Source organism: Acomys minous (genome assembly GCF_964271855.1).
Source record: "Acomys minous genome assembly, chromosome: 15".
NCBI classification, from domain to species: Eukaryota; Metazoa; Chordata; class Mammalia; order Rodentia; family Muridae; genus Acomys; species Acomys minous.
In genome coordinates this window covers 4,844,710-4,858,334 of record NC_140497.1, presented here as the reverse complement: position 1 = coordinate 4,858,334, position 13,625 = coordinate 4,844,710, and the positions used below count along the sequence as shown (strand labels likewise).

The 13,625-nt window shown below is 49.2% G+C and overlaps 1 protein-coding gene across 5 annotated transcripts in view; it reads right to left on the bottom strand.

Moving 5' to 3' along the window:
- MYO16 (myosin XVI) overlaps positions 1-13,625 on the bottom strand; it is a 464,729-nt gene that overhangs the window by 151,083 nt on the left and 300,021 nt on the right. For all 5 annotated transcript variants that reach the window (XM_084759479.1, XM_084759478.1, XM_084759475.1 and 2 more), the window contains exons 22-23: positions 9,260-9,412; positions 7,802-8,002 (exon numbers count right to left, since the gene is read on the bottom strand). In XM_084759479.1, coding sequence (XP_084615605.1) covers positions 7,802-8,002; positions 9,260-9,412 — 354 coding nt within the window. The remainder of the gene's footprint in view (positions 1-7,801; positions 8,003-9,259; positions 9,413-13,625) is intronic.

Genomic DNA, 13,625 nt, shown 5'->3' with positions numbered 1-13,625 from the left:
TCGGTTCACCTGGGAGAATGCCAGGCCTTGCTACCACGCCTACACAGCCATCCTACTTTCCCCAGCACGAGCAACTACCCCTCAGGTGATGAGCTCAGGCCAGCCCTTCCTCCCTAAAGTCGCTTCTTGTCAGCTGTTTGGTCACAGCACTGAGAAAAGTGGCAAAAATGACAGGCTTTACTATACTCCTGAGAAGTGATTTCTCCCAATAGGTTTTAATTTTTTCTGTTGGTTCGGGTTAATGGTGGGCACTGGGCATATCTCAACACCAAGATATCTGGATGTTACATTTGACACAGCTGAAATTAATGAGTATAGTTCCTTTGAAGGAAAATGTATTAACAAGAAGATGCCAATATTTTCATATTTACAATTTTCTGTCTGGCCATAAATGTAAGAGGATGTGCTAAACTTAGAAAGAGAACACAGGAGTCCCTGCACTTGCCCTTCACAGTAGCAAGGCAGAGAGAGAGAGAGAGAGAGAGAGACAGACAGACAGACAGACAGGCAGAGACAGACAGAGAGAGACAGAGACAGACAGAGACAGAGAAAGACAGAGACAGATAGAGACAGAGACAGAGAGACAGACACAGAAACAGAGAGACAGAGACAGAGACAGAGAGACAGACAGATAGACAGAGACAGAGACAGAGAGAGAGAGCACGCACCCAGGACAACCTTCAAAGGAAAAGTTGATGTAGGAAGAGACAACAGGACCTGCTGATGCTAATTTTTAGTTTTAAAAATATCTGACCAAGAGAGGAACAAATGCAGATTGTAAATTAAGCTCTTTCCACATGGGCCAAAATGTTTTCATCAAATACCCTTTAATAGCATCAGTTTTGCTGAGACCAGACAGGGTTGATTGTTGTGTCTGGGGATTCTGCCTGGAGAAAAAGGGGGGAGGGAAGAAGCAGTAGCCACCCATTGATTTGCCTGTCTGCTTTGTCGTTTGATTTACAGGTTCGCTTTCAGAGTTTTCCTGGGTACATTGCGTCTCCCACAAATCTTCAGAGACAAAGGCCAGGGCCCAAGCTATAAATGTCACTCCGGGCACAGGTGTACCTGCAAAGCTGGACAGGCTGAAAGGGTCCCCGTGCACTACCCATGCCAACAGGCCAGGAGTGCAGAGGTTGATTTTAATCAGTATGCCACTAGAACACACTAGAATTGTCAGCGGGGTAAAGATTTCCCTTGGCAGGAAGATCCAGGTGGCAGCAAAATTCTAAATAACGGGTGACTTTGAAGCCCAGCTCGCTCAGTGAGGGAATGCATCCTTTGTGAGGAGAAGAAAAGCATTCAGGTATTTTATAGATAGCCCGTGGATCAATAACAGTTTCTTCCCCTCACCCCACGTCCATCAGCAACGTGTTAGGAACAAATTCTAGCAACAGCCTGTGGAAATCACAATAATAAACAGGACAGATGCAGGCTTACGTGTCTGGGATGACAACTCCTTCTTTATGGATGTGGTGCAGGGCGCTGGGGAAGACTCCTGATGCATGCTTTCAAAACCATAAGTGCACCGTAGCAGGGGACCATAAACTTTTATCTCATCATAAAATTACAAGGCAGAGTGCGTACACGGATTGCAAGATTTTAATTTTCTTAAGGGAAATAATATTGAAAGAATATCATTGGGTGTACAATAAAATCCCGCACACCTGTGGGTTCACTCACAATATTAGTCATAAACCCAAACACTAAAGAACCTAATCGTTTTTTACAGAATTCTTTTTAATCAAGGTATAGCTATTCACCACAATAGGGCCTGTCTAGTCAATGGATAAAGAGAATGTCACATTAGCATAAGTTAAGGCAGTCATCTGCATATTTTCTTTTTCAGTGCAAATTTTATGGCTTCCATAGATGGGGAAATCACTGAATTGTCTCCACTTATCTTTCAGGGGAGTCGATAAAATGTGGTGGAAAAGCAGTAAGAGACCATAATACAACAGAGTGGTTATCCCTGTTCTAACACTGATCAGCCTGTGCTAGGAGAAAGCAAGGATTCAAACACTCGTTACCAAGTCCTGCTCTACGTAGCATGCGCACACCGATAAGATGTAAGAATTTACAAATTTTGGCAAACCAAACAAAGATATTTCACCACTTAACTAACATTAAGTCCATTGGCCCCACCAGTTCTCATCTGGGCAAAACCGGTAAAAGTGACTGAATGATCCCCGACTTTAGTTTTAATCAGATTGTCTATTCAAAACTCTGATTATCCTTGTGGCCCACACACATTGCAGGCCTCCGACTGCTGTGGAGGGGAGATGGTGGGTGCATCTGAGGGACTGTGTGAGAGTAAGAATAATCGCTCCTGCGTGTGCTGCCACCAGACGAGACTGTGAGACTCCGGATCTCACGGCCGTACAACTGAGGGTCCTTGTCTTCAGACTCGCATAGCTACGGAGCAGACTTCAGACCCAGCCTGGGGAGACCAATGCCCCCACTCTTCCCTCCACACACAGGGAGTCTGTACAGCGTGGTGAGAAAGCCCTGGGCATGTTGACCCAGTTGGTGGCAGGGAGGTGAAGACACGAGGCCACGTGAGCTGAGACAGGGGCCTGCCACCCGTCAGACACTCGTTGTGTTGATGGTTGCTCCCAAATTCACCTTCACTCAGAGTTACAGACATTTATTTGAAAACATTTAAATGTGTAATTAGTTAGACTCTGACGGGGGGCTTATTATATTAGGGTGGTCCCAAAATCCATATGGGAAGAGGAAGTGACACATGACACAAAGTGGCAGAGTTGAAAGCAATGCATTGACAAGCCACTGACCGACTACCTCCTGTTGGCAGAGAGGCCAGAAGGAACCTGCAGATGCCAGTGTCAACTTCCGCCTTCCATTACTGGGAAGATATATCCCTGTGGAGGCAGAGCCACCCAGTTTGTGGTCTGTAGCAACAGCTCCGACAGCTTCGCCCGTAACTGCAAGACCTTGATGAATCATTGGCCTTTACCAAAGGCCTACTTAGAGAAAACTGACTCGGTGCTGCTCACGCAGGCAAGGATGTGCTCGCTGTGCGAGGATCAGGCGTCGTTATGGTGATGGCATGTCAAATTGAAACAGTATCGATTAAGTCAGGAACTTGATGTCCAGAGAGATGGTCCAGATTTAGGAGGGAGGACGTGGAACTTGCAGGTGATACAGGAGACCGAGAGATTGAGAAGTGCAGGGGTTTTAGCTCAAGATAAGTTGCGTGTCAGTGTGTTTCACTTTTCTTGTGTGTAAACTCATATGAACCAATGGCTGTTTGCATTCTCTTCCTCGGGCTGCTGCAGCCAGTAAACAGTTCAGGCGACCGTAAGCTAGAGGTCTGTGCTCCGGCGACTCTGGAGGGAGAAGGCAGCTGGAGCTCTGGGGACTTCCAAGTAGGTCCATCCTGCCTCCCTCATCCAGGGCGGCCCAGGTCATACTGGCCTGTGGCCTGTATCCCTCTGATCATGGCCTGTTGGGGGCCACATGATTCCCCAAGCCTTCTGCACACTACTGTTGGAGTGCCATTACCCAATCTCAGCTTTTCTCTTCACACTGTGGCCCCCAAGACACATACTAAGACCCATGTGCTGAGCAAGGCTGCACGCACAGCTCACATGCTTGACGATCTGGTCCTCTGAGTATGGGGTGTGTACTTCTCAACTGAATTTTTACTTAAATGTCATTAATTTAATCTTTACTCTTAACCCCAGATCGCTTCCCAGCTTTATAGTTCATCCCCTTTTCTCACATCAAAATTTAGGAGCTTTAAAGCACAATTTCCAACTAGAGTTAGGTTAGAGTTGCCTTAATGGAAATTCAACTTTCCTAAGAGCTGATATTGTCAAGCTGTAATTCTTCTTTCCTTCAAGATCCTTAATTTTAACAGCCAATAAACTCAGACACACTTGTGGATTTAATGCTTATCTGTCGCTTAAATCATCAGGTTAAGAGCAAACCCTCAAACAGATAACTTCATATATGATTTAAAATTGGCTAAACAAATAACCAAACAAAAAGAAGCCAAGCCCCCAACCCCCCTAAAGCCTTCTTTAATTCAAATGTATGCTCATTAATGAGATCCTGTTAATATTTCATGCACAGCCTCTTCCCATTTACTTTAAAATATCTCTGTAATGGAGATTTGAAGCTGCACCACGCTCCTAGGGGTAATGAAACATTCAGATGTGTTTAGGAAAGATCTTCAGATGTAATTCAGATAATGGTGCTTAAACATCCCTAAAAGGACCTCTGAGCTTCCGCCTCAAACAAGCTTCCTGAGCAGGCCTGAGGCTCCTCTTTAGAGTTCCCAGGTTAAGTAAGTTCATCCAGACAGGGACAGGGGACAATGCAGTGTCACCCTCCACAGTAACTTACCCCTCCCACAGGGTGTAGCATATTCTCATTAAAATAAGCAAGTAAGCCCCACTGGGCAGGAGCGCAGAGTGATGAAAGGAAGATATTTTACACTATCCATCTGGTCAAGAAAATGCTGTCAAGAACACATGTGTTTATTGAGCTCTCTCCTTGGGCGTCATCTCTAGGGGTCAAAGGTTACAGGTCATTGACAATACATGCTGCTTTTAAGCAGGTGAACTTTCCCTGTATCTCTTAATCAACAAAATGGAAGAGTGTCCCTGGTACTTTTGGTTTCAATGCAATGGTTTAACATGTATGTGCATGTGGCTACATGCGACAGTTCAAAAGGCATATGGGCCGACATACTGCTGTAGGTCACATAAATCTCACCGTGGCGTGTGAACGAGTCCCTGGGGAGTCTTTCGGCTATAACTCATTAGTACATCTCACCAAAATGAAAGATTTCTGTAAAGCCACAAAATCACTCCAATTATGGAAAACTCTCTTAAAAAACAAAGAGGCTTTTAAGGGAAAATGCACGGTGCTGCAGGGGCCTTGGCTCTGCATCAGCGAATCACCGGGCTGCCCGTGTTCTTTAATTTCCATAAGAACTCTGTGAACAATTCCCTAGTAATTTAAACTGTCGGCTGTTTTCCCCTTAAAGTTACAAAAAACAAAATTAAAATTGAAATGCTATTAAGTGCTCAGAAAAATAATTACATCTGAACTCAAAATAATCAAGCTATGATTCCAAACCATATCAGCATTCCATATTGTTGCTGATTTTTAATGCAGTCAGCACCTCTTATGGGTCTGTTTTGTCTTTAGGCACAACGCAACAAACTTACAAATAAGGGCATTCAAGTGCATGCCTTACAGAGCTCCAGGAAGTGCCTAAGGAAATAATTTCCTAAGTGAGAAGAAGTCATGATACCCGACTGTAGCTTTATACATTTCCCCCAAATTCAGAAAATGTATAATGTGGAGAAGGCAGAGTTTTAAAAAATCTGAAGATGACAATAGAACATTCTTATAATTGTAAGGACTTTGAAAAGGCCAAGAAGAATTTAAACTTAGCAACTGTTCAGGGATTAAGACACAGAATCTTTCGCCAATCTCTTCCCATGTCCCACAAGCCTCTCTAAGCATCTAATGACGTCCGTGAACCCAACGTTTCACAGGGGCATCTTCCACTTAACTCCCACCTTGTCAGTCAGGATGCATGTTTTTAAACACGTGAGCTCGTTCCGTCCCATCATCCAATTAGGGATTGCGTTAAACTCCATGCCCCCAGCTTGGACTATTTGAATCTGAGCGTCTTCACAACTCCATGCCCCCAGTTTGGACTATCTGAATCTGAGCGCCTTCACTGTCCCCTCTCTGGGCGCACATGTCTTGGGCTGACACAGTGCAGCCCCTCCTTTATTAGCCACTGTGCGGTCCTACTGGGCTCTTACCCATGCTTTGAACATCCCTTCACTCACTGCCTTCCTGTCCCCTTCCCGTGAATGCCACCCTACTGATCCCCTGATGCTGTTCCAATGTGGATGCTGGTCAATCATTAGAAAGCCCGCTCTGCCTCTCCCCTAATATGTCCAGTACTATCCCCACAGCTTTAGAGCTTCATCTTCACTTCTCTGGAAACATGCCAGGGGTCGAGAGGAAGCAGCCATGAGTAGGGCACACACAGATCAGCCCAGATAGATAATGGTAGATGTCTCAACTGTTACTTTCCACATTCAATGACACTCACACCCTTTCCCAACTATGTAGGTGGTTATGGGGGGGGGGCGCCTGCCCACTCGCCCCTACTGCTTTCTCCAACTGCCTCTTTTGCAGACTGCTTTGCACCGGGGAGTTCACCGTTCTCTGGCTCCCATCTCTCTGACACTGTTTGCCCTGGCTTTGAAGGCAGAAGCAATGGAAGCTACAGCTCTGTGCATTCTGATGGGTCACCAGGTAATCCCACCACACACAAGCTTCTCTTTTGTGAGGCAGTGGTGAACCCTGAGTCTAGTCCCTGTGTCCTGGATACTGAGTGTGAGGGTGTGCCTGCTGCTGTTCTGTAGGCGCAGGATACTGAGCGTGAGGGTGTGTCTGCCGCTGTTCTGCAGGCACAGTGAATGAATGAATGAATGAATGGATGGATGAATGAATGAATGAATCTGGCAGCAGGCAGCTTCATGGCATGTGTTAGGAGTACCTCTGAAATTTCACCTTACCCTCTCTCAGAGTTCTTTTCCTAAGGTGAGTTGTTTCCTTCCTAGAGAGTGGGAGTGGCTTTTGTCTTGTGCCACTGAGTCCTGTGTAGTACAGTGGCTCACATTTCCAGCATTCAAGTCTTAGCTGAAGTACCCTCTCCTCTGGAGAACATCTCTGCACTTTTATGAGGCAAATCATTGCTATAGCTCCAGCGTATTGATTTTTGTTACTTTGCCTTCGGCCATCTCACTGTTAGGTGTGCACATGTGCGCACACTCCTGGCTCATCTCTCTTCCTCTTTTGATGGACAATGAAATCTCAGGAAGCAGGGAAGAGATGAACTGGAATACATTAAGTCATCTTCATTAAAGTGCACAGTGTGTGTGTGTTTGTGTGTGCACATGTGTATACACGTGTGTGCATGTGTGTGTGTGCGTGTGTGTGTGTGTGTGCCCTCGTGCATACATGCATGCATGTATGTATGAATGTATGTGTGTGTGGTTATAAGTGTAAGAGTGGAAGACATCAATAATAAGTAAGGGCTGGGTAGGGAAAATAGAGATTATCTAATTAAGACGTGGATAGATGTGCTATTAAGAAGCCTGGAAGGATGGTTCAAGTCTACCCGGGAAGGAGGTGGTAGTGAGAGGGACTCAAGAAAACTGAGGGAATTAGAATACATGGCCTAAGGAGGAGACTTGCCTGAGAGAGTTAGGGCAGGCAAATCACGGCAGAGCAAAGACGCGCAGACTTGGCACACTATCATATGAGAGAACAAGGAGTGTTGGGATACTCCTCCAGGCAGCGGCTAGACTCTGAAGAAGAAACTAGAATGCTGGGAAAGGTTGGAGGGCTTTCTTAGGCACCAAGGAAAAGTCTCCAATAAAAAGCTCACATTCAGGCCAAGTACAGTCAGAACCCCAAAGTTTACATAAGAAATCTATCCCCAAAGTGCATGTGCACGCACACACACACACACACACACACACACACACACACACACACACACAGTGAGACAGATACCAGGCTCTGCCTCAAACCAAAGAGCTTGCAAATGTTAGTGGCTGTGGGTGTCCTTGCAGCTGTTGAGAGTTTAACAGCACACCCTGGAACAGCTAAACCTCCCTTCCCTCTGGTCAGTACGCAGGGCACGTGATCCCTCCCTCTGATGCATCAGTACCCAGGGCATGTGATCCCTCCCCTCTGGTGCGTCAGTACGCAGGGCACATCACGTGCTCCTGCCACTCACCCTTCCTGCGTAGTGCATGACTGTGAAGGCTGGGCCTTGGCCTTTGAACGCAACGTTCCCATTGCCGTCCTTCACAGGAGAATACACTGCATTTGTGTTTGACGATTCCAGGAGGCTCTGCAGCTTTCTGGGAAGGTTTGGCTCCACCGACCAAATTGCTTGGCTCTCCTCATCCAGTAGGGAGAAGAGTCCTGATGGCTTCTGAAAAGTCAGCAAAAGTCAGAAGCTTGCTTCTGTCACTCCACCTGGCATCACTGAAGGATGCTCTCTGATTTTACTGTATTCACACAGCTACTCGGAATGTGAGTGTTGTGACTTTTAACACATGTTTATGTTTGCCCATGGCTGCACTCTGCCACCTTGGGCCTCTCAGCTGGAATTCCTATCCTGACAACTTGGTAGCAGGAATCATAGTAAGCTACAGTGTTAACAAAACACACATGGTCAGAATAGAGAGATCTACCTTGTAGAGACAGAAGGTGGAGAGTGATGCCCTGAGGCTTCCTAATAGCTACATGGTGCCTGTTAGAAACACTCGTCAAGTATTTAGGGGTGATGGTGACTCTGTCCTCCATCCCATGGTTGTATACAGGAGCTGCTGTTGACATGCTTGATAAAAAAATGTATCACATGTATTTATTATCTACTTCCACCATGTGTGTGAGTGTGTGTGTGTGAGTGTGAGTATGTGTATGAGTGTGTGTGAGTGTGAGTGTGTGTGAGTGTGTGTGGATGTTCACATGGTTGCATGCCAGGGTATTCTAGTGCAGGTCTGAGGGCAAGTGGCAGGAGTGGATGTGTCCTTTCATTAATTGTGTCCAGGACTATGCCTAGGTCACTGGCTTTGGGGACAGGAGACTTTACTACGGAGTCATCTTGTTGCCTTACATAATAGACCTTTACTTATAGGATAAAGATACTGAGTCAAAAGCTTTTCAATGCATATAGAAATAATAAGTATGAATATAAACACATGCTGATGCCCTTGGGCTTAATTTTGACCAAAGATTAATTTAACTAAAAGTTACATACGCATTTATGTTTTCCTGCCAACTTTTCAAAATTTAAATTTTAGCACGTTCACAGACCACTACAGGACATGTAATATATTTCACGGTATCACAGGTCTCAGGTATTGGCTTTTAAAGCTCATTTTGTATATGGACCTCCTGTAACTGGCCCAAGAGACTTTTAGGTTTGATAAATGAAATGGTCGATATCCTCATATCATCAAATTTTGGTATTTCTTGTCCTTTCAATGAAGTGGTGACTTTTCCAGTGCCCTTCAGGCAAGAGTAACTGTGCCCCTCAAAAGACCACTGGGGGATTGTGAAGGCACTGCAGAATCTTATGTATAAGGATTCCTCACAAGCAAGACCTCCAGAAAGAAAATTCTCTCTCTCCAGTGCACCTGAATGCATGCATCCTATTAAGTTCCTAATTATGTTATGTAAGTACCTGGAAGAAGAAATCTAAAACTCCAGCCTGGTTACCAGGAGAATAGGCAGTTTCCATGGCAACTCCCTCTTGTACACACTCTGTTTGCTCTTGTAGGAAAAGCACTTCCTGGATATAGTGATGCATCTTTTCGTTGGTCAGGTTGACACAGAGCTGTTCAGGGAAGAGAACAATACATCAGATAACATGGTCAGCCACGCAGAGCCACCTGCTCATGGTGCAGTGTCCCACCAGTGACACAGAGACCGGGGGACATTAGGATGACTCGTGAGGCTTGCTCTAGAAGGCAGCTTTGTTCAGTCACTTCTGAGGTCATACTGTCCTAATGTTGAACATGAGGTGGGCATGCTACACACAACCAGTGCAACCACGGTGCCAACACACAAACATCAAGTCTCCAGCACTTGAAAACGGAAAGCTGCATCTAAAACGAAGATGTTCTGGGCTCTGGTGGGCAACTGGAGGTTAAAGCCTTCTTGCTGTGGGGTTCCAGGGAGAAGAGGATGTGCCTTGTGCACCCTGCTACTGCTTACGTTGTCCTCGGGGAGAGTGGACATAGATGGCCTCTAGGAATTACACTCAGAATAGGGGACTATCACACTAATAGTGTTCTTAATTAGAATACACCCTCCAATTACCCTCTTTCCTCTTTCCAAAAGACATTCCCAAGGAAACAGAATTTTATGTTTTAGTCTTTTTTTTTTCTTTATCTTAAAATATGTTCTTCCACCATGACTCCCCCCCCCCCCACAACACATACTATTTTCATCACTCCAACTCCAGCGCCCCGGCTTGCCTGCTTTACCCCCTCCCGCACCCTCAACAGCTCCCTCTTCTACAATTGTCCCCTTTTGGTCCCCTTAACTAGGGTTTCTTTTCAGCATGGGGGAGGGGTTATTTCCTGACATAAGGACAACTTACCAGTGGCTACAGCTCTGTGGAATATGACTTCCCACTCCCACCAAACATTAACAGCCTCTAGCTAGTCAGAGAGAGGTGGGGCCTCACGAACCGGTGCCCCACCATGATGGAATTTTGACAGGTCTTGGGTAGGTTAACTGCAGATGCTAGCAGCCATGTCTCATGCAAAGCAATCAATTTGAATAAAAATAAAACATCATTTTTCTTCCAGGCTCTTTCCCATTTTCTCTCTTTTGCTTTATTTTTAATACTTTTCAACCCTTTAAAATTTTCCTACATGTGAAAAAAGTATCATGGTCATATCCATTCCTCCCCTTCTCCCCCTGGCCCCCCCTGAGCCACCAAACATGTCTTTCAATTTCATGACCTCTTTTTCCTGTTTTGAAAGTAACTCATTGGGTCTAATTGGCCCATATGTGCAAGCCTGTAGGACTCCGCCCGCCCTAGTGCACCGGGTGGGGGTGGGGGAGTCTCCTACCAATAGCCACCTCCCTTCCTGTCCCTCTCAGCTATCAACTACCAATAGCTCCTTAGCCAGGGGAAGGTTCTTGGAAGCCTCCCCCATCCCCCGCCCTGTCCCATGGAAGTTTTCACTAGCCTGATCTCGTGGAGGCCTTATCCAGGTAACTGCAGCTTTCTTCTGCATTAATGAATGAATGAATGAATGAACGAATGAATGCATGCACAAAGGCTTGTCTCTGTTATCAAGTGAAATTTCCCCTCTTATCCTTCCTGGAGACATCTTGGTCCTACCTAACACTCTTCTGGAAGTTTCCACGGATGCACATCCCCAAGTCAAATGCTCAGTTCTCAGAAGCTATGTTCTTGGAACCCCAGTGACACTTGCCAGACATCTTCCCCCTGGGCCACATCCTCCCCAGTCTTGAGCTTCGGCCTCTCTTGACTTCCTTCTCCTTGGTCACTCTTCCTGACTCTCCCACAGGTGCTTTTCAGCTCGGCCCACATCATCTCTGCTTTGCCTCCAGCCTCCCAGACCCCTCTTCCTCCTCCCAGACCCCTCTTCCTCCTCCCAGACCCCTCTTCCTCCTCCCAGACCCCTCTTCCTCCTCCCAGATCCCTCTTCCTCCTCCCAGACCCCTCTTCCTCCTCCCTGACCCCTCTTCCTCCTCCCAGACCCCTCTTCCTCCTCCCAGATCCCTCTTCCTCCTCCCAGACCCCTCTTCCTGCTCCCAGACCCCTCTTCCTCCTCCCAGACCCCTCTTCCTGCTCCCAGACCCCTCTTCCTCCTCCCAGATCCCTCTTCCTCCTCCCAGACCCCTCTTCCTCCTCCCAGATCCCTCTTCCTCCTCCCAGACCCCTCTTCCTGCTCCCAGACCCCTCTTCCTCCTCCCAGACCCCTCTTCCTCCTCCCTGACCCCTCTTCCTCCTCCCAGACCCCTCTTCCTCCTCCCAGACCCCTCTTCCTCCTCCCAGACCCCTCTTCCTCCTCCCAGACCCCTATTCCTGCTCCCAGACCCCTCTTCCTCCTCCCTGACCCCTCTTCCTCCTCCCTGACCCCTCTTCCTCCTCCCTGACCCCTCTTCCTCCTCCCTGACCCCTCTTCCTCCTCCCAGACCCCTCTTCCTGCTCCCAGACCCCTCTTCCTCCTCCCAGATCCCTCTTCCTCCTCCCAGATCCCTCTTCCTCCTCCCAGACCCCTCTTCCTCCTCCCAGACCCCTCTTCCTCCTCCCAGACCCCTCTTCCTGCTCCCAGACTCCTCTTCCTCCTCCCTGACCCCTCTTCCTCCTCCCTGACCCCTCTTCCTCCTCCCTGACCCCTCTTCCTCCTCCCAGACCCCTCTTCCTCCTCCCAGACCCCTCTTCCTCCTCCCAGATCCCTCTTCCTCCTCCCAGACCCCTCTTCCTCCTCCCAGACCCCTATTCCTGCTCCCAGACTCCTCTTCCTCCTCCCTGACCCCTCTTCCTCCTCCCAGACCCCTCTTCCTCCTCCCTGACCCCTCTTCCTGCTCCCAGACCCCTCTTCCTCCTCCCAGACCCCTCTTCCTGCTCCCAGACCCCTCTTCCTCCTCCCTGACCCCTCTTCCTGCTCCCAGACCCCTCTTCCTCCTCCCAGACCCCTCTTCCTCCTCCCAGACCCCTCTTCCTGCTCCCAGACCCCTCTTCCTCCTCCCTGACCCCTCTTCCTGCTCCCAGACCCCTCTTCCTCCTCCCAGACCCCTCTTCCTCCTCCCAGACCCCTCTTCCTGCTCCCAGACCCCTCTTCCTCCTCCCTGACCCCTCTTCCTCCTCCCTGACCCCTCTTCCTCCTCCCTGACCCCTCTTCCTCCTCCCTGACCCCTCTTCCTCCTCCCAGACCCCTCTTCCTCCTCCCAGACCCCTCTTCCTCCTCCCAGATCCCTCTTCCTCCTCCCAGACCCCTCTTCCTGCTCCCAGACCCCTCTTCCTCCTCCCTGACCCCTCTTCCTCCTCCCTGACCCCTCTTCCTCCTCCCAGACCCCTCTTCCTGCTCCCAGACCCCTCTTCCTCCTCCCTGACCCCTCTTCCTGCTCCCAGACCCCTCTTCCTCCTCCCAGACCCCTCTTCCTCCTCCCAGACCCCTCTTCCTGCTCCCAGACCCCTCTTCCTCCTCCCTGACCCCTCTTCCTCCTCCCTGACCCCTCTTCCTCCTCCCTGACCCCTCTTCCTCCTCCCAGACCCCTCTTCCTGCTCCCAGACCCCTCTTCCTCCTCCCTGACCCCTCTTCCTCCTCCCAGATCCCTCTTCCTCCTCCCTGACCCCTCTTCCTCCTCCCAGACCCCTCTTCCTCCTCCCAGATCCCTCTTCCTCCTCCCTGACCCCTCTTCCTCCTCCCAGATCCCTCTTCCTCCTCCCTGACCCCTCTTCCTCCTCCCAGACCCCTCTTCCTCCTCCCAGACCCCTCTTCCTCCTCCCAGACCCCTCTTCCTCCTCCCAGACCCCTCTTCCTCCTCCCAGATCCCTCTTCCTCCTCCCAGATCCCTCTTCCTCCTCCCAGACCCCTCTTCCTCCTCCCTGACCCCTCTTCCTCCTCCCAGACCCCTCTTCCTCCTCCCTGACCCCTCTTCCTCCTCCCAGACCCCTCTTCCTCCTCCCAGATCCCTCTTCCTCCTCCCAGACCCCTCTTCCTCCTCCCAGACCCCTCTTCCTCCTCCCAGACCCCTCTTCCTCCTCCCAGACCCCTCTTCCTCCTCCCAGACTCCTCTTCCTCCTCCCAGATCCCTCTTCCTCCTCCCTGACCCCTCTTCCTCCTCCCAGACCCCTCTTCCTCCTCCCAGACCCCTCTTCCTCCTCCCAGATCCCTCTTCCTCCTCCCTGACCCCTCTTCCTCCTCCCAGACCCCTCTTCCTCCTCCCTGACCCCTCTTCCTCCTCCCAGACCCCTCTTCCTCCTCCCAGACCCCTCTTCCTCCTCCCAGACCCCTCTTCCTGCTCCCAGACCCCTCTTCCTCCTCCCAGACCCCTCTTCC